The sequence below is a fragment of the Solanum stenotomum genome, chromosome 11, assembly GCF_019186545.1.
Source record: "Solanum stenotomum isolate F172 chromosome 11, ASM1918654v1, whole genome shotgun sequence".
NCBI lineage: Eukaryota > Viridiplantae > Streptophyta > Magnoliopsida > Solanales > Solanaceae > Solanum > Solanum stenotomum.
Window position 1 is genome coordinate 8,241,931 of NC_064292.1, and position 25,969 is coordinate 8,267,899.

Here is a 25,969-nt window from a genome sequence, read left to right on the forward strand (position 1 = left end):
AGTGTATTGGTCTGCGGAAGTTGATGTAATAGTTGCCTATCACAGTTGATTGTACGTCTTCCTTAAGACAACTTCTCCAGTCACTAAAAAGAGTTACAGAACAACGAGAAAATGTGAGGGATCACGAATATGACAAAAGCGTAGAGATATTGATCCTTTGACTCTTTTATAGCATTTATTTCTGAGTGTTCAAGTTTTTTCCCATCATATTGATTATACAGGCCATCTGCTGAAGAAGCAATCCAGAGAATGCAGGGTGCTGTGGTTGGTCAACAAATTGTTCGTGTTTCCTGGGGTAGGAGTCCGACAGCTAAGCAGGTGAAAATTATCCTATAAATTGTCATTGTTAGCTTTATTCTTTAGAATCTTAGGAAGATTTTATTCATGTTATGGAATTGTTACATGAGTCTGATGAAAAAAAGGTGAAAATAATCCTGTATATTTTTTTTGTTAGCTACAGAGTTGTCTTTAGGTGTCTTAGGAATGTCACAAAGACGTTTTGAAGGACTTGATAAAAACGAAAGATGTTTTTAAGGAAGTAGTTCTATCCAGAAAATTAAGAGTTCGCCTCTGTACTTCTCATTTTTGGTGTATAGAAGAACTTGTACTAGATATAGTTCCCTGTTAGACATCATTGGATTCCTATAAGAGTAACAATGATGTATACTTTTGCTTGTTTTGGACTTGTAAATATTTCTTGCAGCATAGCCTGTGTTGAAGATTTATAATATTGTAACCTTTATAAAAAAAAGGAGAGGTTATCTATGTCATGAAATTGTTTTTATGGTAGTAACTATCTTGATTCACAAGCCATTTAAAACGAAATTGAGAAGTCTTTCAGGCAATGAACATGTAGTTAAAGGTAAGCGGTGATTGCAACAAATTTGTTGTTAGGCTTTGAAAAAGCAGTCCATTTAAGATAAAAGTTCAATAATTACCACAAATATTAATAAAATCTTGTGTGCTATATATGGAACTATACATTATAGATGTTTGTGTTATGTGTGTACATTCAAGAGGCAAACTATTGTTCAGCATGCTGGTATGAACTGTAGATCTGAATTGCTTGTATTCCATGTGTTATTAATTATCTAACATCTGAAAAAATATGGTGCTGTCTTGTAGGACGCTGGTCTATGGGGTCAGCCTGCTGATCCGAGTCAATGGAATGCTTATTATGGCTATGGACAAGGTTATGATGCCTATGCTTATGGTGCCACTCAGGATCCTTCACTATATGCATATGGTGCATATGCTGGTTATACCCAATACCCTCAACAGGCAAGATTTTGCTTATTTTTCTTATTCAGGCCAATTCCCTACTGTGCAATTATTGATTATGATGAGAAGATAAATGATGAAGCTGCTTCATGAGCTTATCTGCCAACTTTTTTGGCATTCTGGAATAGCTGATAAGATCATTGCAGTCAATAAAATAGTTGCAACTATCTTGGTCATAAACTTTAAGTTTTATGCATCATATTAAATACTTTATTTCATAGTCTGTCACTCTTCAGAGCTGTGTCGGGCAGTTCCAGAATATTGCTTCCCTTTGGTCTAGGTTTCCTCATTTTGCTGAACAGAGAGATAGCAATTACCCGGAAGCAAGGTAGCTCAGTTAATAGAGCTCCATGTTATATACAGACGAATTTTTCAAGGCTGCTCTGCATAGAATCTGAAAAATGGGATTTTATTGAGAAATCCATGTCTTTCTTCAGTTCTTTTTAATGATTTTTGTCTAAAATATGGATCTGCATACAATCAAGAAAATGTGATTTTATTGAGGAATCAGTCTTACACAATTACTTCATATGCTTTATCTGAAGTATTTAGGGAAGTTGCAACTTCTTCTAATCTCTCATCGTCTTCATAACTTCTGCTCTGGCTGGTTCTTGATATTTTTCCCCCTCTTTTGACTTCTTTTTAATTTTTTTTTGCTTGTGAATGTTAAGGCTGGTCTATCTTAGACTAGTTCCACAACTAAGAGCCTGATCAGGGCCTATTGCATCCCCATACTGGCATCCCCCAGGGCACATGCATGCTTACACAGACATGCATGCACAAACAAAACTGATCTTTTTGAAGGGGTGGAAGTGCCTTGCATGTATTCCTCCTCAGGAACATTCTCTTCCCTGAAGTTTGATGTCTCTTTCATTAACAAACATTATGTTAGTAGTGGACGATAATTCATTGGTGCATTCACAGGCTGTACATGTGATGATTACACTGTCAACTTTCTTGTCCTTTCTTGATAACCTGTTTCTGGAAATATTATTTGTATCATCTCTTTTAACTGGGTCATATTTGAATGAAATATTTTGTAGTATGTATTTATCTTCTGACAATACATAGTCAATCCTTCTGGTGTAGGCTGAAGGTGCTCAGGATTTGGCTTCCATGACTGGTGCTCCTCCAGTTATTGAACAAAGAGAAGAGCAGCATGATCCTTTGGCTGTGCCAGACGTTGACCGGTAAATATTGCATTTGCAGCTTCTTTTTGTGTACTTTGATCTCTTTAGGTGCTTTGTTAGACTTTGCGCGTGAAGAACTTCTCTGTCCTCCCACCTGCTTTTAACTCTCAATGTTTTCCGATCTAATGATAATTTTTTCTTACGACAGGCTAAATAATGCTTACCTTGCTGTCCATGCAAGCACAATCTTGGGCCGGCCATTGTGGCAGAGGACATCATCGTTTTCACAAGTATAGAGTTCACCGTTACAGAGATACTGTACCTGTTTGAATTAAGTTCTTGTAGTGTATTGTTTATTGGTAACAAAGACTTGGCCAGCCTTCAAAATGCATGCTGCATTTCAGTCTAACATGCTTAATGCTACTTTCTGAATTCTTCCTCCAAAATTTCCCTTTTTGATCTCTTCTTATTTCCAGTGTAATTATAGCCTTAGTTCTCTCAGGGAGTTGGGTGTCTTTCAGTTATTACTAGCCATAGGCTATCTTGCCTTCAGTACTCTACTTTTCTCAAGAACCAAGAGATATCTATATTTGTATGCCTGTGGATGACTAAGCAACATGGAGGAGATGTGGTGGAAGAGTGTATTTTATGCCAAAAGAGATGCATGCATATATACAATTGTTTTGTCCCATGCTACATATATGAGGGTAGTTCATTATTTACTATGGATAATAATAAGTACCATATGCCAAAAGTACTACACAAAAAAAATTCTTCCTTCTTTGATTCTGAATTTGATCAGTACTTGGCTGTCACGATCCAAATTTGGCACCTAGGCCGCGATAGGACACCTGACACCTACTAATCATAAGGTGAACTCTCCAAGTTAAGATGTGCAACAATTACGAATTGAAGGAGAATATTGTCTCAAACTCTATGTAGATAAAAGTGTGGAAGTTCATGTAAAATATAAGTCTGTTTAAACTATTCCAATGTATACAAGTTACTGAGCTAATACAGGCATTAGTAATGTGGGGACTAGTTATTCCATCTTCTACTCTGCGTAAGATAATACTCTAATTTCCTCATAACTTATACATTAGTTATTCGAATTTCTAGATTGCAAACCAAGCATTTCTTACTAGTGATGTCGTATAGCTTATCCAAAGTTTAACGTATAGATAAGTTACCTCTTTGCTAGCTACCAAACTACCCCTAAGTCTACTAAGTAATAGTCGTCATTGATCTAAGTCTACTAGAAACACTGGTTTGAAATGATTGTGATAAAGAGTCAGCATTACATACACTATACTGCATATTATCTATATATATTGATTCTTTGCATTTTATCATATTGTTTTGGTTGAATCTTTGCATATCATCTATATATGCTAATCTGAGCATTATTATGTTGTTCATATGGATTTAGCTTGTATACGATTATTTTCCTCATCTGTTGAGTGGAACATCATACAACAATTACCATATAAATGTTATTTGACATCTAACATGGCCAACTACTCCCACACAGTTCCGCATTTTGTCGTCATCTTTTCCTATCAGTAATGAGTTGACAAACAAACAAAAGTTTGGGAGAATCACATGTAACTGCTTTGACTTCACTTCCTCTTGGCACTTCTAGCACATTTGATCACCAATGATCATAGAGAGACCACTCAAAGTGAGTGCCACTTCCTTACATTAAGACTTAAAGCTGTGGATTATAAACACACTCGGCAGCTCTTCCAGAATGGGCCATGAAAGTAACAGCTTGATCATCTTTTCATACAGATGCTTAATTTCTCCAAGTTAATTCCATTTCTCAATAGTACCATGATCTCATGCTGGAACTGCCAAACTTTTCTCTATGCCCGTGAAGTTGTCTTGCATCGTTGTTGAAGGACCCTTGCCTGAAGTCCAACAGATTGAAACTGCATTAGTTGTCTAAATCATACACAGAATATCAAACATTACCACGAAGGTATAGCCAGATGAATTTGTCCAAGCCTCATAAAGAATAGTATTATAAACTGGGTAAATAATGTGGAACCGAATATGTTGCGTAACCAGGACCTATAATGGAATTAATCAACATATAGGATAACACATGGCAATACATTTTCTCCACGTTTGTGACTACAGAAAACTTCACGGTATTTGGCGGATATTTATGTGATCTGCAAAAGAACATTCATGTGACTCCTAGAAACGTATTAGGAGTATTCACGAGCCACCTGGAGAGACGTATATTCTCTCTATTTATGAAAAGATACAGAGAAATTACCATAGGTTCTAAATAAGGTAGAGTATGAAGAAGTGCCTCAACCAATAAGATCTAGCAGAGGATAAGATTGAGGGCATTGAACTAGACATCCATCGGCTCAAACATCTCTCACACATGACTGTTTTCACATTCATGGCAGAAATAGTGCATGGGTATTTGATGCAACTCTCAAGTGAGTGTAAATTGCAGTCATATTTTGCATTAAAACCTTAGTTGCGCGGACTCTTCACTTTTGATGCTGGACCCGTCTCGGATTCTTCAAAAATACACTACTTTTGGCGAATCCGACACGCACCCGTTGGCATTTTTGAAGAGTCCGAGCAACATAGATTAAAACACAAAAGGGAAAAGAAATGCAGATATGTGACAAAAGATGACAGAAAGGTATCATTATTTCATGAAAAAACGAACCAGCACTCTTTTCCATTTTTCTCCTGCTGCGCCACAAAAGCCGAATTGGAGTGCCTGCAAACCCTGCACTTGTCCTCAGTTGCTTTTCCATGTAACGACGGTATGTCTCAGGAAAGAGTTTTGCATCGTTAACAAAGAAGACAAATGTAGGCGGTCGAATAGCAGCCTGTAAAATAAAAGCATAACATGAGTTTATTACGTTTTAAAGAAATGCCAATTCAAGTCACTGAAGTTAAGAGTTTACAACACACTTGCATCCAATGCCATGTATGTCAATGTCACTTCTGTTAAATCTATTTCCATTTTAATGAGTATCAAAAACAGGGGGTAGGCAGCTTGGAAGTAAACCTCTTACAGCAGTTATATGTTTTTTCTACTTCCTAAATAACAATAAAAGGGATTTTTTTTTGTGCCAGCAGGTAGCCATTCTACTACATGTTTGTCAATTATACATCCTCCAAGATCCAGAGTGCAAGTGTTTGCTTGAGTAGAAAATAGTAAATGTAAATGCATCTTCTCAAATGAAATTTACCTGAGTGCTATAATAAACACGCCCTCTCTTTCCACCTCTAGTCCTAGGAGGTGCTTTAAATGCAACGGCTTCTCGCACAACTTGATTCAATATCGCAGTAGTCAATCTTCTTGATCTCTCTTTTTCCACCGCAGCAGCAGAGACAATGATCCTAGAATATAACAAAAAATTATTTTAAACAGGACTAAATCTTATACGGAAGGTGATAGAGGGTCGATTTTTTTTCTTCGACACCACTCCTAGGCAGTCTACAACGCTTATAGACTTCAGCCTTACACTCTCACGAATTTGACCAAGTATAGAAATACTTCAACTTATATTTTAGGCAGAAAGTTAAAGTAACAACACAGCCAACATACGGGAACTCTTCCCAACCTTTATTAATATCAAAATCAATACAAGGAAAGGTTTCATAAATTTGTCTAAGGCCAGAATCGTTCTCCCCCTGCCTTAGACGAATTTCCACCATTTATAAAATTCCTGCACAAGGCAGTTACAGCAGTTACACCGGCAGTTACATTGGCGGTTGCATCTGACATGTGTCTAACACTTGTCCTTACAGAATTCAAACTAAGTTCCAGCACTAATTATTCTAAGAGATAGAATATATTTCGAATTCAAATACATTCTAACACTTAGCCGAAATTACATCATTCTAACACTTAGAATATTTCAGCCTACTTTCAACACTTGAATATTTCAGCCTACTTTCAACACTTAGAATATTTCAGCTTCATTCCAACACTTAGAATATTTCAGCTTCGTTCCAACACTTAGAATATTTCAGCATGCTTCCAACACTTAGTTTTATTTCAGCTTCTGTCTTGTCAACGTCAAGTCCACAGTCTTGCCTTGCCAAGCCAACACCCCGCCTTGTTTTGCCGACAACTTTGCCCACACGTAAGCCCTGTACATCCAAGCTGCTTTGCCAACACCCAAGCACCTTGAATTCTTTTGCTGCTCACTATCTCATAGTTGTACAGCCGCACTGTTTTGCCCACATACATGCCAAGACCAATGCCCGAATCCTTGCCATGTCTGCGCGTCATTAGCTCAAGTAGACTATGGGTCTAACAGAAGGTCACTAGTGAGACCAAACAAATGCTTCAGTGAAAAAAAAGCTCTCCATTTTACTTCCCCTCGAGTTATCCCTTGCTGTTTTTTGTACCTATGAAACAGTTACTTCATTTTAACCAGTTCTCTTAATATGTTTCTGATCTGTCTTACTCCAACAAAACAGAAACAAACATCTTATGACTCTCCAACTTAATTTTGCATACAAGTCACATCTCATCTAGCATTCCATTTACACTAAGCATCACATCAATCTATTGCATGACGGCCTCACATGGGATTACCCAAAAAAGGGCCTATTTCTTAAGCTTCTTATTACCTAACTACCATTAGTACCTCTATTACTACTCCTCAAGTTATCCCTTAATGTTTTTGAGCATTAAGCTCTGAAATACAAAGTTTGAGTTGTATTACAGCCACCACAATAACATGATATGCCGGTATTTTATTCCTTCATCTAGTAAAAATATGAAACAACACATCTGATCTTCAGTACAGAATCACAGATGCCAAAGTCTATTGCAACTGATTTTTGTCTGAAATGTGGCAATAAATTTGTAAAGCAAGAGAGGAACAAGTATAAACAAAGAAAATGGATGGAATAAGTAACATACTTTTCAACACTGTGCCCAGCTATTGCTGTTGAATACACAATAGGTGCCCAACTCAGAGAACGAACCTTCCGTCTAACATCTTCCTCATAAAATACAGTAGTTTCTTGGTTCTTGTTTGGGATCGTATCCCACTTGTTCACAACGATGAGACAACCCTTCCCTTCTCTCTCTATCCTTTCTGCAATTTTACAATCCTAATAAATTGCAAGGAAACAAAAATGAGTTTACATGTCGATATTTATGTAGCCACACTATGAGCACGGATGGAACTACTCTTCGCCTATTACTAAAGAATGATGTATGCTCATTTCTGTAGCATGTGCATTAGCTTGGAGGAGTTTTCTTAAATGAGAACCCCAAAAGAAAAAAAGAAGTCCACATATTACTAATATTTGGATTATCTAAATTATTCAGTATGTATATTGGTCCAGAAAAGAAGAAGAGCAAAAATATAGGGTAAAAATTAATAGCATTGTGGATATCTCGAAAGCATCTTTATTCTTTAGAGATCTTTCCCCTTGATAATGCGATAAGCTCCAGAACCAGCACAACCCCCTTATCCATGTGATTTGATCAGATGGTCATATCAAACGTTGAATACTTTTTTGCACTTGAAACTAAAAGATAAGCCTGAATTTAATCAAAACATTCTTCTCTTTTCATATTGAAGAAAAGAATATTTGTCATTCTTTCTCCAGGAATAGGATCATAGCATGAATAAATAAATGCCAAGCCTTATGTGACAGACAGAATAGGACAAAGTTCAAACTTCAGGTACAAATAGTAATGTTAAAGGCACAATTGAAACTAATACTAGATGTTATTTTCAGTCCTTGAACAAAGGACTATAAAAGCAACGATATCTCACAACAATAGTTCCTCCCGTTAAGCTTAAATTTTACTTATGAACTCCTTCCTGAAACTCAAATGTACCTGTTCAGTGATGCAAGCCATAGCCTCAATAACAAGAGCCACAACATCTGACCGACGAATCGCACGAAATGCTTGATTTACTGATAAAGCCTCTGGTATGCTACCTGATGAAGCCACTGCAGTCTTTTTTCTTATTCCGGCAGTATCTATAAGCCGAAACTTCTGCAGAAAAGGATCATTAAAATGTAAGTTTCGACAGTCAACTTCAGGTAATAAACCAGGAAACTCCGATCATATCCCAAGCCATTTTTATAGAACTTATACATCAAGGAAGGGAAGGAATGATAACTCTGTTCCGTATCCCAATTGCTTTTGTTAACAATCCTCTTTTATTTCATTTGTATTTCTAGTGTAAAATGAATATAACATATTGAATAGATATTTAATTGGATTTACAGGAGGCATAACAATTGCTTGCTTCATTATGCACTTTGGTAAAGTTGACCCACTAATTGTGTGGTATCAAAAAAACTCACTCTGTTACATTAACCGTTCAAATAGAATGGGTAGAGGTTTAAGTGCAGAACAGTTGTCGAACCACAAAGCAACACTGCAGAATGAGAAATACGGACGAGCAACAGTTGTTGTATATACTTGCAATAAATTGTCTCACTAACAAAAATAAGCGGGTCAGGCGGTCAGCATATCAGAATGTGATCAGGTAGGAACTGCCTTGACTGGAAATCAACCTAGTCTCAATATCCTTTTTTTCTTCCCTTGCAATGATTCTTACTTAGAAATTTCTTCATTAATTTACTATCTGAGAAATAGGGTGCATTTATCCTCACAGATGCAACTCTTTGCGCAAAAGTTGAGATTGCTGAATAGAGACTCACCTGCCCATCTGGTCCAGTGAATTCTGTATCTATAGCATCACGAGTAGTTCCACTAACGGGACTAACAATTGTTCTGTCCTCTCCGACTAAAGCATTCAAAATACTACTTTTACCAACATTTGGACGGCCAACAATTGCGATTGCAGGAACGTAGTTTTCTTCTTCAAGATATTCTGTCCCCTACAAAGTATTTTAAAAGTAAATATTAAAAATGTTCATTTAATATTCCAGAATTGCTATACCAAAGAAAAATATGCATGATATTCAGAATCAATTAATGAGAAGTTCACAGTCAACAGGTGTGCATGCATTTTGTATCACAGACGATAAAATGTCATCAAGAAAGCAGTAGGAAATACTAGAGCTAGTTTCCCTCTGCTTCACACTTAAATATGATGGTATATAAAATCATGTGAACATTTTTGAGAGAGAGAGAGACATCAAGAGACAGACATATAGAGTTTAGCCAATACTAGACGGAAATATAGAGTAAGAACAGAAAGAGTAATCTAGTGAGACTCAGGTAAGTAGAAGCTGATTCGGATTTGAATATTGCCTTTAAAAGTGCACTACAGTCCACATATAGTAAAGAGATTGTTTCAACGGTTCTCCTAGGTCAGTCTTAGGAAGCTGGGGCCCTCGTTTCTCTGAGATGGTTGGGGGCGTTATGGATTGACTTAGTGATGAGGCTAGCGAAGGTCTAGTGAGTTGGTGTGCTGGTCCTTTAATTGGGCTCCATGCAGGACATGGCTGCTTCGGGTTGGACCTGTCATTGGGCTGGTTAGGCTTAGTTCAGGTAAAGTTTTGACCACCATAGATACATAAGCACGTACATCCTACTACAACCTGGTAAGCATTGAACCCATTTTACTTTCCTTAAATGCCCCTAATAGCATGTTATAAATGCCTAAGTGAGATGGATACCCTCCCCCCCTCTCTCTCACCTTTTTCTCTCCCCCATCTCTGCAAAGTGTGAAACTGGCGACTCAAATCTTTTTTTTTTGTTAGAATTTTTGCTTTCTAATCATTTCTTCCTATTCAGATGGTTTCCACAAAAACTAAACACTGAAATCTTCACCCTTGATATTTTATGTGAATGTCTTAGATTTCCTAGGATTTATTGTCAAGCTTTATGGAGAATAGAAGATATGAAACAAAATCAAATCATAATTGAAACTCAGGGTGAGGGAGATAGGTCTTGTTGTTCCACCATTACTCCATTGATGGGAGCAATTTACACTGCTGACAACATTGTAGAAATGTCTCGAGATCTTTCTCATTTCGTTTGCTTTAACAGTAAATAATGGAAAAGTAAATGAGCGCAGTTGCTAATAGAAAGGAGTCACCGAAGAAAGAAATAGAGATGCACAGTCGCTGGAAAAAAAGAAATAGTGAGGGTGATTCACCAGTGGGGAATTTAAAAGGAAAAAGGAAGAATGAACAGAGACGACCTGTCTGAGTATGAAGGAAGATTTTTGGATTTTTTATTGGAATGATAGAAAAGTCCCTGGTATTAAAAGGATGATAATGTGTTTAGAAGGGCAAAAATATGAAGCAAAAACAGGGTACAATGTTAACCTACTACAAATATATAGGGTAGCCACCTGTGGCTGTCATTTTATATATATGTACACACACACACATGAAGGATAGCCTAGTGCACTAAGCTTCTGCTATGCAGGGGGCTAGGGGAAGAATCAGATCACATTGGGTTTATTATAAAACGCCTTACCTTACATTTCTGATATATGTGTGTGTGAATATATGGTATTTACGTGTATAGAAAAGAAAAGTAAATTTTATTGATAGAGAAGGGTATACTGAATAACTGAAATTTAACTTGACCTCTCCCTAAGAAAAAGTTGCATCAAATTTATAAAGCCCTCTAATCTCAGCAAATATCGGGTGATATCGTAAGAAAGGCATATTGCTTTACATAGAGAGGAGAAAGACTACTCGGGCATAAGAGCAATTTTGCGTTTCTACTTTTCTTATACAACTAAATAAATGTTCCCTCTCCCTACTATACATCTAACGAGGAATGTAACTCTACTTGAATGTTTCTTTTTCTTTTTGATAGGTACAACAATAGTATTAAATGAAAAGGGATCAAGATGATGAAAGAGGAATAAAAAGTCAATGGGAAAAGGCAAATAAAAGAAACAACTATAACAAATTCCAGAACTAGTTTCTTTTGCACTTCATTGTTACCTTTTCTCAAAAAATAAATAAAACAGAAATCCTATGCATTATGTTACTAAGAGGAAGTCCAGGACATGTACTCCCCAGTTCTTTCCTTGGATATTTCATTTTATCGTGAAAAAATCAACTCTTCTGAAGCCTTGACTTGGAGGAGCTGAAGAGAAGAAGATATTTTTGGCTGTCATGAGGCTCCCATCTTCTATAGCAGTAACTCATGCCCCCTTTAAGCAATTACTCTTTCGTCTATCGACCCCATAGACTTTACATTTCTTTTCTTAATCATTTTAGAAGTTTGATATACAACTGAAGAACTCTAATCTGTTTCATACCACCAATAGCTATACTTTCTTTTTTTTAACTAAGTGTGGCAAAGGCCACCCGCCACCATTTATTTCAAAACAATAACAAAGTTCACAAAAAACAAAAAACAAATGAAAAGGAAAAACAAAAACAAAGAACACAATAGAAACAATCTAAAGAAGAACCAAAAGGGGGAAAGCTACGCCCGTCCACTGAAACATCAGATCTTCAAGATCCATCCAGTCTCTGAGCAAAACCGAGGCTTCTACCACCAATAGCTATACAGATTTATACTAATGCATTATGTTCCAGATTCTTTACATAAAATTTCAACAGGGGCCAACTTTGTTTTGTTGCTTTTATAGTTTAATCATAACTGGAATATATAACTTAACCTACTCCCAAGTATACATTCTGGAAATAAAGCATAGAAATATTCCTCAGAGGCGTAACCACTGAGAGAGTATACTGATCTAAGCAAAAGGAAACCTAATCTCCACGAAGATGAAAGAGTACCTCAACTTTCTCTATCCCTGCACAAACAAGATCTAGAAGCTCTCCAGTTCCAGTTCCAGATAAAGCAGATATTGGAAAGGGGTCAAACCTGATAAATCAAACAAAGGAACATTTTCTATAAGATTAAACAAAAGGAACATTTTAAACAGCAATCATGAAGTCACCACATTTATTTATACAGAACAACTCAAAGTCCCTGGATCTAAAAACTATGTTGCTTGGATCCTTCAAAAGTGCCACCAGATGTGTGTCGTCCTGTCGGGTCCTCCGAAAACTATTTAGGATTTGACACAGGTGCTGCAGCACATTGGAGGATTTGAGCAACATAGTTTAAAAAATAATAGCGAAAAGAAAAATTAGTTTCTGAAAAGCTCAAAAGAAAAAATGCAACAGACTTTCCAATTAAGAAAAGCACAGAAACAGATAAAAGAGAAATTCATTACCACATGATAAAGGAGCACAAACTTTTTCCATTTGCATTGACCTACCTCAACCACAAGAAGCTGGTATAAATATCACCAATAACTATGGAGGTTGTATATTCAATTATTGGAAATGGAAAACGTCCACAAGATACAAATTCTCTTGGCTCTATTAAGACTTAAGTGATATTGATGCCATAAACCACAACCAAATTCCTAATCTAATGGAAGTACATTGGACACTAAGTTGGTTGTCACACTTCACACATATAGTAGGTTTATATTGTTCTCTCTTTAAATATATACCATAGCCTTTGAAAATTCTCCAGTCATTCTGATCCAAAGAAGGGATCTAAAGACTAGACCACCAACTCTTGGGGGTCGTTTGGTTTGAATATGAGTTATGATGGGATAAGTTATGTTGGAATAAGTTATGTTGGGATTAGTTATGAGGGGATAAGTTGTCCTAGGATTATTTTTTATTGAGTGTTTGGTTTGTTATATTCAAAATAATATATATTGATAAATTTTAAGAACAAGTTGTTTGTTTACAAAATTACCCTTCACTTTATTTAAACTTTTTAAATTTTTCTTTGTGAGCTTTAGTTATTCATTTTTTAAAATAAAACTTTTATTTTTTTTAACTTAAATATTTTTGTTTATGTATTCCCATGATAAGTACCATGTGTATTTAAAAATATAACTTTTTTCTTATTTAGCTTAAAAATAGAACTTTCCTCTTAAGTTTATTAAAGAGAAGAAAATTTATGAGAAATCAAAATAAAATAAACATAAGAATTAGTCAAATAAATTCATAAATAAAAATTATATTTATATAGTATAATTTTTTAATAGAAAAATATGTATAATTATCATAAAAATAAGGAGTAGTAAATATTATTATACATGGTATTAAAAAAAATGTAAATATACATAAATGTAAAAAATGATATATAAAAAGGATTTAAAGGGACATATTTGTCATTTACCTATTCTATCTCGGGATAAGTTATCCCGGGATTACTATACCACCCATGGGGAGGGATAACTTATCCCGGTACTAATTATTAATCCCGGGATAAGTTATCCCGGACTTGCCAACCAAACAACATAATTTTTTTTTTATCCCATCACTATTTCCTTATCCCATCACTATTATTTCTAATCCCTCACACCAAACGTGCCCTTGGAGTATAATGACAGATCTCTGAATCTCTCTTGAGTAGGATTTATATTTGCTTTTATGAGGATTTTTTTTCACTGTTTGACCAGTTATAGTTTCTATTAATAAATCCCTCATATAGTAAAAACGACTCAAAAAGACAAGAAAAAGAAACAGAACTGCAACCATGATGAATTTTCTAACCACAAGTACAGTCAGAATAATCAGCTCACCCCAAGGACCAAAACTCTGATGCTTGTGTGATTCCTTTGCGCGGAGATTCACACTTATTTACAGCAAGAATAATGCATTTGTCTGAGTAGTGCTTGCGTAGCCAATCTGCTATCTCCACATCAGCAGCATTTAGACCTGCCTGTTTAAAATTTGTTACTCTTTCTGACCATATTAAGCTACACTTTCACCACTAACAAGGATAAGGGAATGTCTCATAATCAGAATATGACAACAAATATAGGTACAATATCCACATGTTATACACTTTACTTCTGTTAACTGCAAGATACATGAGATGATCCAGACCTAAAAAAATTTCTGAGAACTTTTGACAACTGTCAACAATATGACTTTCCAATTATGTCTAGTTCACAAATCAAGGAATAAAAAGATGCATAATGGAATCAGTAGTATTCTTCCATCAAATTCTTTGCTTTTTTTTCCAAACAAGTTTTCCTTCCCTCAAAACTCCTCATGAACGAACTGCTGTATCAAGTGATCCAGAGCAAATAGAGAAATTTGATTCTTCAAATTTTCTAAATTGTTATGAGCTTTTCTGATTGAGAGGTTTATCAGGGGTTGGGGGTAGACGGTAGGTGTGGGAGAAGGGGTAGAGGGTGAGTTTAAAAAAAAGGGGACAAAACTCTTTTTTTTTTTAAACTGGTAAATTGTATTCTTCAGCATTAAGGGCATGCCGGCCACCACCACNCGGTAGGTGTGGGAGAAGGGGTAGAGAGAGTGAGGGAGGGTAGAGGGTGAGTTGAAAAAAAAAAAGGGGACAAAACTCTTTTTTTTTTAAACTGGTAAATTGTATTCTTCAGCATTAAGGGCATGCCGCGGGCCACCACCACAACTCTTAATTATGGATCAAGGAAGATGTTTTCCCTTGGGCCTTAGGGAAATCATTTTCCCTTAATTTAAGGATAACATTTTTCTTAGAATAATATTTTGCCAAGTATTTAGTGCAACTATCCAAAGAAAAATAGGAAAAAACAATTTCTGCAAATGTTTTCCTCTGTTACCAAACACAATTTATTTTGCTAATTAATTTTTCAGAAAACAGCATCCAAGTAACTCTATTAAAGGATATACCTGACCATCGACGAGGAATATAATGACCGATGACTCTTCAACAGCCACAGTAGCTTGTTTCTCAATCATAGTAGGCATTCTAGCAACAGCAGCCTCTCTGGTAGCAAGTGGAATGCCCTCCATTCCAATTGTTGTTGATACGGCTAATTCTTCTACTAGATCAGTCTGTGATTTCGAAATAGTAAGCACACCTCCTGTATCCACCACCATAAATTCATAGTTTCCCCAATATGATCTACCATACAAGCGATCCCTTGTTACCCCAGGTTCATCTACCACAATGGCCTTCTTCCCCTGTTGAAGATAAACCAAGCTTCATGAAGAGAAATCCAGAGCAAGAAAAAATCTCATATAATGGAACTGGACCATTTAATAAAGATTGTCAAGGTTTTATTTCGTGGTGATCAAAAACCAAGTCAAGTTTAGAGAAAATACCCCAACAAGACGATTAAACAGTGCTGATTTACCAACGTTCGGTCTTCCAACAATTGCCACCTTAGGAAGAAGGTGATCAGGGATCTGCAAGTAAACTTCTACTGGTCAAGTCAACCACAAAAAACTAAAAACCTAGATCTTCATATAGATCTCAGAATATTAGAAGAACCAAATCATATAAACAATAGATAAAAATAAAGCGTAGATCTTCCCATATCACCCAGTAAAATAAGTAAAACCAAAAATAAACTGTGGATAATTGTTCCAACTTCCATATTCCTTCCACGTGTATCTCGAGGAGCAACAGAAAAATTGTGGACATTGTTCACTTTGGTTACTCTGATCATCTTATGAAGCTTCAAGTAGATGACTACTAGGTAATGCATCGAGTAATTAATCATATCCACACATAAAGTTGAAGACTACAACATCCCCCCTAAATTTGAGAACATATATCAATATTTCAGGGCACTTCAGCCAGTTTGTCAGCAGAAAGGTGAAACTCAGAAACTTCCTAGCAAAGTTATGAACTTCTTAAAATCAAGACTTTTCATTGGAAAATCTTTCATGATTAAGAAAATCACATACTCCTAGATGAAGTTCCATAGAAAAATAGGCTAAAACTGTAATATTCTATTATATAATTCACAATGACATGATCCCTTTAGAACACGTTACCGTTATTCTCTTCGTCAAGATTACTTCAGAGATATGAATACAATTGAATTAGCATGTGGGTGATGAGCATTAGAAATTTAACTTCACAGCTATTCAACTTTCATGTCATGAGTCCATAACATGAATTGATAGGCAATGACATCACCCGCATTATGAAGCAAGGAGAGGGAAGAAATTTAGTACAAGTGATTGTGGACAAATCGGCATGCAGTTCACTATATGCAACTGATTTTGTATAATGAAAGAGAAAAATACAATTCAGAACATGTAGCTACTCATGATTCCCAGATACTAGTTGGGAGTAGAAGTTCCAACAGAGTAGCAGATGAGATACTAACATTTTTTGAGGTAGTATCTTTACGTCTCTTCTCCTTTACTTGTGCTTCTTTTGGACTAGATCTCTCTTCTTCTGTAATCAACAAAGAAAGAACATCTTGAGCGTCAAAGGGCTAGAAAAGATATAAGATGCGACAAGTAGAACAGTTTAGCAGTATTTTGCGTTTTGGTCTCATGTACCCTGCATACAATGATGAACAGCCTAATCAATTTCCAAAGCTTAAGCAGTAAAAGACTTGTTACCTAAGTTTCTCGGACTCGGGTGCAGGTATCTGACGTGGATGCAAATCCAAGGGTTGGATTCGGCAAAATCTAAATTTTAAGATTCGGGGGTACAGATCCAGGTATGTATACGGATGCCGGGATTCAGCTAAAAATCCAAAATTATAAAATAGAGCTATAAAGATATTCTAAATTTTGAAAGTTCTTCTAGGTCGTCTTTCCCAAAACCCCCAACTTCTTCTTTCAATCTCTCTGGTTCTTCCCCTCAAAAAAGAAAAAGAAAGACTTTCAAGGCCTTCCATCAACTCTCCTTACAAATCGTTCCTACTGTCTACCAAAAGTCAGAACACAATCGCTTTAATTCTTAGTTTCTCTATTTGGCTTGAAACATGAAGCAACGAATATTGACCAAGAGGAAAAGCTTAAAAAAGAGACAAAAGGACTATAATACTTGAGGTATGCCATTTCTCATGTCTTAAATCTATTTTAATATTTTATCAAAATCTCAATTTTCCCCCAAATTTTTCCATGGACTTTGGTCAAAGTATCCGATGTGGGTTGACCAAATCCCCACACGTATCCCACACCCCGTCTCGTGTCGACATGGGTGCGGCAGCAAAAATGAAGGGTCCAGGCAACTTAGCCTGTTACAAGATTATCTACAGAACTACATCCATTGCAGTATCAGTGAACCTCTGTGTACGTGTTGGCTGGTAGCCAGGTCATCAAAAAAAATATGCTGGTAGCCTGGTATTTTTGAGGAAAACCTTCAGTTGAATTAACATTTACAGGATGGGAACTGAGAAAGGGAAAGGCCTTATATTGTGCAGATAGAGGAAAAAGGAAGATAGTCTTTTGCAATTCCCTGTTTAAAAAGGTTAAAACTTCAGTTATCAGTGGAAAAAATAAATCTTTTAGAAAGAACAGTTTTTTTTTTTTTTATGACAAGGGAAACCCGCAGCCGCTACCCTTTGGGTGCGCACAGGGTAAAACCCCCGCTCCTATGCAACAGTGTAAACTTCAATTTAGATTTCCTTTGATATAGAAAGTGTGATCTAGTTTTGAAGCTCAAAGGGCGACCGGCGACCCATGACTACATTTGGTTAATTTTCTATATGAAGGCCAAGACAGTTAAAATTAAAAATATGTTTTTTTTATAAAGTAAATATTTTTATTAATGATGGGGGAACCCCATATATAAGACCAAAGAAGTAGAGAACCTACATCGCAATATAGTTCTCTACAAAAGGAAACTGTTGTGGATGCATTGGAAGTCCTTAAATTAAGTATTTAATTATATTTTTAGTAGCTTTATTTATTATTCTAGAATAGGGTTTATATTTCATAGTTTTATAAGGATTAGGTTAAGTTGTAGTTATTAGTTTGGAATAGGATTTAGGTCTCCTACTTTCATAAGAATTAGACTTGCTATTGATGTAATAAGACTCCTATTTAAAGGGGCTTTTGAGGAATAAATCAGTAAGTCATATTTTAGTAAAAAGCAAGAGATCGGAGTTCTCTCTTCATTGAACTCTAAGGTTTCAGTCTCCCTTCAATGAGCTGAAGTTATATACAAAAATAGGTCGATCTAGGAATTCGAACAAAGGCAAGGGAACGTCAAAGTCAATTGATTTAGATTTTCCTGTTCATCGTCCTGTGACTCGATCCTTCCCTAAAGATTCATAACAGAAACCCAATTATATATTCACATAGGAACTTCATGGGTACACCAAAAAGAAACTAGAAACAAGTGACTATTGTGTAGTTTTAAAACAACATTCTCAACCCCTTCAAATGCCCTCATGTTCCTTTCTTTCCCTAGAACCCACATAATAGCTAATGGAACAATACTCCATGCCCTCAGTCTTCTCTAATTTAATCTAAAGGCACAACTTAATCCTCAACCTCCACACCTTTTTATCTAGGGTATGTCCTAAATAAGTTGAAAATGGATCATATCCGATCAAATCACCTCCCTCAAATTTTTTTCGACCTACCTATACCTCTCCTTAAACTTGCTATAGTCGACCTCTCACACCTCCTCATTGGTACATTAGCACACCTTCTCAGTATATGCCCGAACGATCTCATGTTTGCTTCCCACATCTTGTCTGCCACAGAGGCCACTCCCACCTTGTCATGTATAACTTTATTCCTAATCTTATCCCTCCTAGCATTTCCACACCATCCATCAGAGCATTTTCATCTCTTCTCTGCCACCTTTATCTTCTGAAGGTGTGCGTTCTTGACTGGTCGGCACTCTGCCCCATGCAATAAAGTAGGTCGAACCACCACTTTCTAGAACTTACCTCTTTAAGCCTTCGTGACACATTCTCATCATATAATACCCCAAACACGAGCCTCCATTACAACCCGCTTCAATACGATGTGCAATGTCATCACTATCTCCTCGTTTTTGGATTATAGACCAAAGATACATTAGCATCCTCTCATGGGAATGACTTGTTTATCGATCTTCACTTCCACCTTTGCCTCATGATTATCATAACTGAACATGCACTCTTGGTACTCTATTTAAGTCATGCTTAACCTAAAACCTTTAGATTCTAAGGTACCCTTCGGGGTGGCCCAGTGGTTTGGGCTTGGGACTTTCATGTTGAAGGTCTCAAGTTCGAAACCCCTTGCTAACGAAAGCAAGGGGTTTGCCTTCTGGGTCGAGCTCGTTGCACCAGGCTTGCCTAGTGCGGATTACTTCTCCTATGTGGTTTGCAAGCTATTGCATAGGAGCGGGGGTTTTACCCTGTGCGCACCCAAAGGGTAGCGGCTACGGGTTTCCCTTGTCATCAAAAAAAAAAAAAAAAAAAANAAAACCTTTAGATTCTAAGGTATGTCTTTATACTTCCAGCCTATCGTTAACTCCACCACGCGTCTCATCGATCAATACTATGTTGTCTACGAATTACATACACCACGACACCTCCCTTGAATATGCCGCGTCAATTTGTTAATTTCTAGGGCAAATAGAAATTGGCTAAGGGTTGATCCCTGGTGCAACCCTATCATGACCGGGAAGTGTTCATAATCACCTCCCTACATACACCACGGCAACTCCCTTGAATATGTCGCGTCAATTTGTTTTGTTCATTTCTAGGGCAAATAGAAATTGGCTACGGGTTGATCCCTGGTGCAATCCTATCATGACCAAAAAGTGTTCTTAGTCACCTCCAGTGAAGGAGCCAAAATTTTAAATAAGGGGGTTCAAAATCTGAAGAAATAGACACACGAAGTAGTCGAAGGGGGGGGTTCTACATCTACTATATCTACCTAAAAAAAATATTTTAACCATGTACAAATAATATAATTTTCCGCCGAGGGGGTTCAGATGAACATCATCCCCCTTATTATAAGGTGGCTCCACCACTGGTCACCTCCTATTGCTTTTATCTAGGTCTTGGCTCTGTCGTACATGTTTTTATTGCCCTAATGTAAGCCACAAGAGCATCTCTAGCCTCCNTCCTAATCTTATCCCTCCTAGCATGTCCACACCATCCATAAGAGCATTTTCATATCTTCTCTGACACTTTCATAGTGTCATCTTCTGAAGGTGTGCGTTCTTGACTGGTCGGCACTCTGCCCCATGCCATAAAGTAGGTCGAACCACCACTTTCTAGAACTTACCTCTTTAAGCCTTCGTGACACATTCTCATCACATAATACCCCAAACACGAGCCTCCATTACAACCACCCGCTTCAATACGATGTGCAATGTCATCACTATCTCCTCGTTTTTGGATTATAGACCCAAGATACATTAGCATCCTCTCATGGGAATGACTTGTTTATCGATCTTCACCTCCACCTTTGCCTCATGCATATCATAACTGAACATGCACTCTTGGTACTCAATGTAAGTCATGCTTAACCTAAAACCTTTAGATTCTAAGGTATGTCTTTATACTTCCAGCCTATCGTTAACTCCACCACGCGTCTCATCGATCAATACTATGTTGTCTACGAATTACATACACCACGACACCTCCCTTGAATATGCCGCGTCAATTTGTTAATTTCTAGGGCAAATAGAAATTGGCTAAGGGTTGATCCCTGGTGCAACCCTATCATGACCGGGAAGTGTTCATAATCACCTCCCTACATACACCACGGCAACTCCCTTGAATATGTCGCGTCAATTTGTTTTGTTCATTTCTAGGGCAAATAGAAATTGGCTACTTGATCCCTGGTGCAATCCTATCATGACCAAAAAGTGTTCTTAGTCACCTCCAGTGAAGGAGCCAAAATTTTAAATAAGGGGGTTCAAAATCTGAAGAAATAGACACACGAAGTAGTCGAAGGGGGTTCTACATCTACTATATTTACCTAAAAAAAATATTTTAACCGTGTACAAATAATATAATTTTCCGCCGAGGGGGTTCGGATGAACCCCCTTATTATAAGGTAGCTCCACCACTGGTCACCTCCTATTGCTTTTATCCAGGTCTTGGCTCTGTCGTACATGTTTTTAATTGCCCTAATGTAAGCCACAAGAGCATCTCTAGCCTCCAAACAACACCTCCATAGCATCCCCCCTACCCCCCGAAACTTTATCATAAGCATTTTATCGACCACCTTTCTAGATATATAGATAGTTCTCTCCCATATATGTAGCTCCTCCCTAAACTCACTTCGCTTCTGCCTCTAACAAAACGAAAAGGAAGGTAGACTGCCCATCTTCGAAACTATCAAACCTGTCATCAATGACCAAGTCTTTTGTTGCCCATTTGGTGACCTACTCCTTTTCGCCCACTCTTTTAGAACCTTCCAAACATACTAAGTCTTTAGGAACTCTTCCATAGCTCTGACCTGACCTTCAGACAGACTGAAACTGGGTTTCTTACCTAGATCTTCTCTCCTGCACTTCCGAACCAAATTCAAAGCAGGCAACTCCAAAGCTTCCTTGTAAGACTGCATGTTGACCTTCCTTGCTTCTAGAAAGGAGTTTCTCCCTCTAGACATTGTGAAGCAACAAGCTCTCTCACATGCAACTTGTATAGACCAAATATAATATACCAAACAATGACTGAAGAAAAGCTCTGTCGGTCATGTTTTTATCTCCAACCATGTTTTTCTGAACATTTTTTTTAAAATACAACAATAATTATTGATGTTGTGGGGATAAACCTCATATACATGGAATATACAAAAAGGTATTGAGCTTAAGCAAAAATATAGTTCTCTATGAAAGATACACAATCATCTAATAAATAGGAACTTCATCAGTACATCAAAAGTTAATAAAAAAAACAAAAAGGCATGTCATTTATATGAAGTTGTATTCCATTCCTTCAAATTATCTCCTATTTTTTGCTCTTCGAAGTACCTATATGAGTGCCAAAGGGGCAAACATCCCAAACTCTACATCTCCTTCTTCTCCTCCTGAATGCCCAACTTTACAACACATTCTTCACTATTACAGGCATTCACTATGTATTCCTCACAAATTCAGAACTGTCCACATAACTGACTGTTACTGTTATGCTGAATAATAAACTTAGCAAAGAAACACTCCTTATATTTACCATATATCAGACTCCTTTTTACCACTCCAAAAGTTACCTTCATCAAAGTATTATATTTTGAAGAGAGTCATTGCATGTTTGAATAGATAACATGCATCAATAAAATAGTTACAAAACACAATATTATACAACTACTTGATGCCGCCTCAGAGAGCTGTCTGGCCATTCTAATCTTTGTGAGTATGAAGGTATATAGGTACATAAAATTAATACTCTTTAGTGTATATCCAGCTTGAATGCATGATTCTCCTCATGGAATGCCAATACATTTTGATCCATAAATTTCAGAAATTAGCTTGGTGGTCATAATTGCACCCATTCACACCCAAGTATTAAAAACACTGTTATAATAAATCTTTTTCTAACACCCTTCTTGTCAATCCAACTATTGAATCACCTAGACAAACACCACCATCCAAATGAGGAAGCAGCAGCAACATTTAATAACGTGTTTCATACTTACTAGAGAAGAAAAAGAAAAACACACAACCAAGTACTTTCAACGAATTCCTAACTCTCTCGTTCTCTACGGTATGACGTAATGTATCTTTTTTCCATGAATAACTTTGACGGGTGTGTAATAGTGATGGAGGATCAGTGGAGTTAAAATATCATTGCACAACTACTTTTTTCTGCAAAATGTTTGAATTTCCCCGAGTGCCAATATACAAAAACCCAGTATAGTCCCAAAAGCGGGGGAGGATAGAGTATAAACAGACCTTACCAATACCAATACCTCGAGGAGGTAGAGAGGCGAATATATCAAGCATTTTTACTTAATTAAAACGTTTTCAAGAACCAAATACTGAACAATGATGGCTGGGGAAAGTACATTTTACCTCATACCAAAACAGGGGTCAGTTTCACTCCCACTCAAAATTCAAAATAAAGAACTGGAAAAAAGGGGGATGAAAAGGTAAACTGAATGTACGGGGAAACAGAGATAAACAAACCTATAATCAATTGTCGAGACAAAGAGTCGGAAAATTCTCGAACCACAAGTTGGGCTTCACGTTCTAGTGAATCAACATCAAGGGTATCTTCATCTTCAACATAATCAACTTCTTCCTCAAATTCAGACCCTCCAATTTCTACCATTTCATCTCCGTCATCTTCTCTACTAGTAGACAATTGTACGGCCAGTGGAAGACAAAAACTCCGGCTAAGATTACAGCGGCGGAGGTGGTGGGAACGGCGGAAGAGAGAGAATGGTGGGAGAGATGAAGAAGTGGGTGAAATTGGAGAGAGAAGAGAGAGAGTTTTTGATAGAGAAATTGCTGTACTGAGGTCCATGGATGAAGAATACTGCTTTGCTAGCTGAGAGACTCAAGCAGCTTTATCTTCCTCTTTCAAAAAACAAGAGACAAGTTGGAAAAATATCTTAAGTTAAAGGGTATATTTGGTAGAAAATGATTTTTAATGGTCGTGATGTCTGAGTTAGCTTTCGTGCATGATATTAGATAACTCGATTTATCAAAATTAGGATAGATGGGAAGAATACCGAGTTAATCTTTATTGGATTTTGAACTTGAATTCTTAACTATTTCATTAATCACTGAGTCATATCTTAGATGCAATTTCATAAATAACCTTTCATATACAAATATTTAAGATAATATTTTCTATTTATTTATTAAACATATAAAACAAATAAGAAAATTATTTATTTTCTAAAAAATATTAAAGAATATTTTCCTTCATACCAAGCACGCTCATATCTCTCCTTGTACTTTGAAGTGATTTATATTAGTGATGATATTGGATAATCTTATATCCCTCAAAGAACTTTGGAAAATGCAAATTTATTTGAAGAAATTTTAATAAATACTCCCTCCGTCCCTATTTAGTTTAAAAAGATAAATGAGATTTTGTTTGATTAAGAAACATAACAACATTTTAGTTTTAATATATAGCAGAATATATCGTATTCATGCGTATTAAGTGTATTTCTAGTTTATACAATATTATCATAGTAAAATATATTATATTCACGCGTGTAATAATAGGGAACTATGTTATATCCATGTACCCAATTGCGATCAATAATTTAATTTTTGAAAATTACTTGTTTAATTTTGACATGGAGTTTATATTTTCATAATCTACTTGTTTAAAAAATAATTGTTTTTTCCTTTTTAGCATCTCACTACAATAAAAACAGATTTTAGAGGCAATAAACATGCACATTAATAAAGAGCGTTAAAATCTTTACGGACATTAGTTAATTGTCATTGGATCCAACGTCACTACTTTACGGGCATTTACAAAGTGCTAAAATGTAATTGTTACTAGGAATTGCGTTTAAAAAAACATATTTAGCGGCAACTAATTCTTAATTGCAGCTAAAGATCATTTTTGGTGTACTGGCTCGCTTTAGTTCTCACTTTCTACGTGACATGTTTAAGATCACATTATATAAGAGCATTTTGGCATATTTGCCATATCTTTGATATAACACCACAAGATTCAAAATTTTTCTTTATTTTCTTAAACTCCGCTCCAAATCAAAATAGGTCAAACAAATTAACATAGAAAGAAGCGAAGTATATATAAACTAGGTTTACATCCTTTTATCATATATTTTTTTTTCTTCATGTAACAAAGCTTAAAGAGTAGAAAGGCTAACAGGATATCCATCTATTGGGATGGCTAGTACAAAAAAAATGGCACATATTTTTTTCTAAAGGAACCTTAGAGTCCCACCTAAATTTTTTTGAGTACATGATGAAGAAAAACAAGAATTAATATTCTTGCAAATTCTTTTCCAGGACACATTCTATGTCCTCCACCAAATGAAACTGATGTATAAGGAACTACTTCATTTCCTTCAAATCTTGAAGGATCAAACTTTGTAGGATTTGGAAAGTATTCACCATTCTTTTGTGTAGCTCCAAAAATCAAATATATCTGCAAATTTATTTTTGATGGAGTATTTTATTTATATTGATAAAAAAAAAAGTTCAAATATGTATCGAATTTTGAGAAAAGGCATATCTATGTCATTCATTAAAAGTTTGGCTCATCNTTCTATGTCCTCCACCAAATGAAACTGATGTATAAGGAACTACTTCATTTCCTTCAAATCTTGAAGGATCAAACTTTGTAGGATTTGGAAAGTATTCACCATTCTTTTGTGTAGCTCCAAAACTCAAATATATCTGTAAATTTATTTTTGATGGAGTATTTTATTTATATTGGAAAAAAAAAGAAGGGAAAAAGTTTAATTATATATCGAATTTTGAGAAAAGGCATATCCATGTCATTTGTTAAAAGTTTGGCTCATCTATGCCATTTTCGTTTGAGAAAAGACTCATTCATGTCGTTATTTGTTAACTGAAATGACGTAAATAAGCCAAAATTTTAACGTATGACATAAATAAGTCTTTACCAAAGTTCGATTATTTTGAGCCTTCTCATTTTAAAAAGAATGATTTTAATTAATGAGGTGGCTGAATCATAATTGACCACGTGTAATGATGGTTTTGCAAAACTAAAAAAAATAATTTAGCTTACAAGTAATGACAGAGATGAACTTTTTTTCAAACGGAAATGACATAGATAAGCCAAACTTTTAACGGATGACATATAGATGAGCCTTTTCCTGAAAATTCGATATATGACATAGTTTATAAAAATTGAAGAAAATATACATACCTTCCATCCTTTTGGTACGTGGAAATCTTCATAAGTGAAATCCTCTATAGCCTCTCTAAAAACACCTTGAACAATTGGTGTGTG

At 36.1% G+C, this 25,969-nt stretch overlaps 2 protein-coding genes and 1 long non-coding RNA gene across 4 annotated transcripts in view; 1 reads left to right on the top strand and 2 right to left on the bottom strand.

Annotated features, from left to right (window-relative positions):
* Positions 1–3,083, top strand: part of LOC125844064 (polyadenylate-binding protein RBP47B') — an 8,548-nt gene extending 5,465 nt beyond the window's left edge. For both annotated transcript variants that reach the window (XM_049523299.1, XM_049523300.1), the window contains exons 5-8: positions 222–318; positions 1,126–1,281; positions 2,371–2,471; positions 2,620–3,083. In XM_049523299.1, the coding sequence (XP_049379256.1) occupies positions 222–318; positions 1,126–1,281; positions 2,371–2,471; positions 2,620–2,707 (442 nt within the window). In that variant the 3' untranslated portion in view covers positions 2,708–3,083. The remainder of the gene's footprint in view (positions 1–221; positions 319–1,125; positions 1,282–2,370; positions 2,472–2,619) is intronic.
* A 656-nt stretch (positions 3,084–3,739) lies between these two features.
* Positions 3,740–23,581, bottom strand: LOC125844059 (uncharacterized). Its single transcript, XM_049523292.1, has 12 exons — positions 23,185–23,581; positions 16,475–16,545; positions 15,459–15,542; positions 15,024–15,317; positions 13,931–14,070; positions 12,114–12,201; positions 9,096–9,275; positions 8,260–8,421; positions 7,327–7,520; positions 5,639–5,789; positions 5,107–5,272; positions 3,740–4,321 (listed from the first exon to the last, which is right to left on the bottom strand). The coding sequence occupies exons 1-12, from the start codon at positions 23,522–23,524 to the stop codon at positions 4,251–4,253; spliced, it is 1,941 nt and encodes a 646-aa protein (XP_049379249.1). The 5' UTR covers positions 23,525–23,581; the 3' UTR covers positions 3,740–4,250.
* Positions 4,718–5,067, bottom strand: LOC125844077 (uncharacterized). The gene is made up of 2 exons (XR_007444108.1): positions 5,033–5,067; positions 4,718–4,903 (listed from the first exon to the last, which is right to left on the bottom strand). It is a non-coding gene; the product is annotated as an uncharacterized LOC125844077 (long non-coding RNA).
* Positions 23,582–25,969: the final 2,388 nt, after the last annotated feature.

What these genes read in the sequence shown, in the direction of transcription:
- LOC125844059 (XM_049523292.1), bottom strand. Translation starts at nt 23,524, where the DNA reads ATGGACCTCAGTACAGCAATTTCTCTATCAAAAACTCTCTCTCTTCTC. An exon ending in TATTCCTCGTCGATGGTCAG is followed by an intron (nt 14,071 to 15,023) that starts GTATATCCTTTA and finishes AATTTTAAACAG; the next exon opens with GCAGGTCTAAATGCTGCTGA. An exon ending in TCAGAGTTTTGGTCCTTGGG is followed by an intron (nt 12,202 to 13,930) that starts GTGAGCTGATTA and finishes TTGATTTATCAG; the next exon opens with GTTTGACCCCTTTCCAATAT.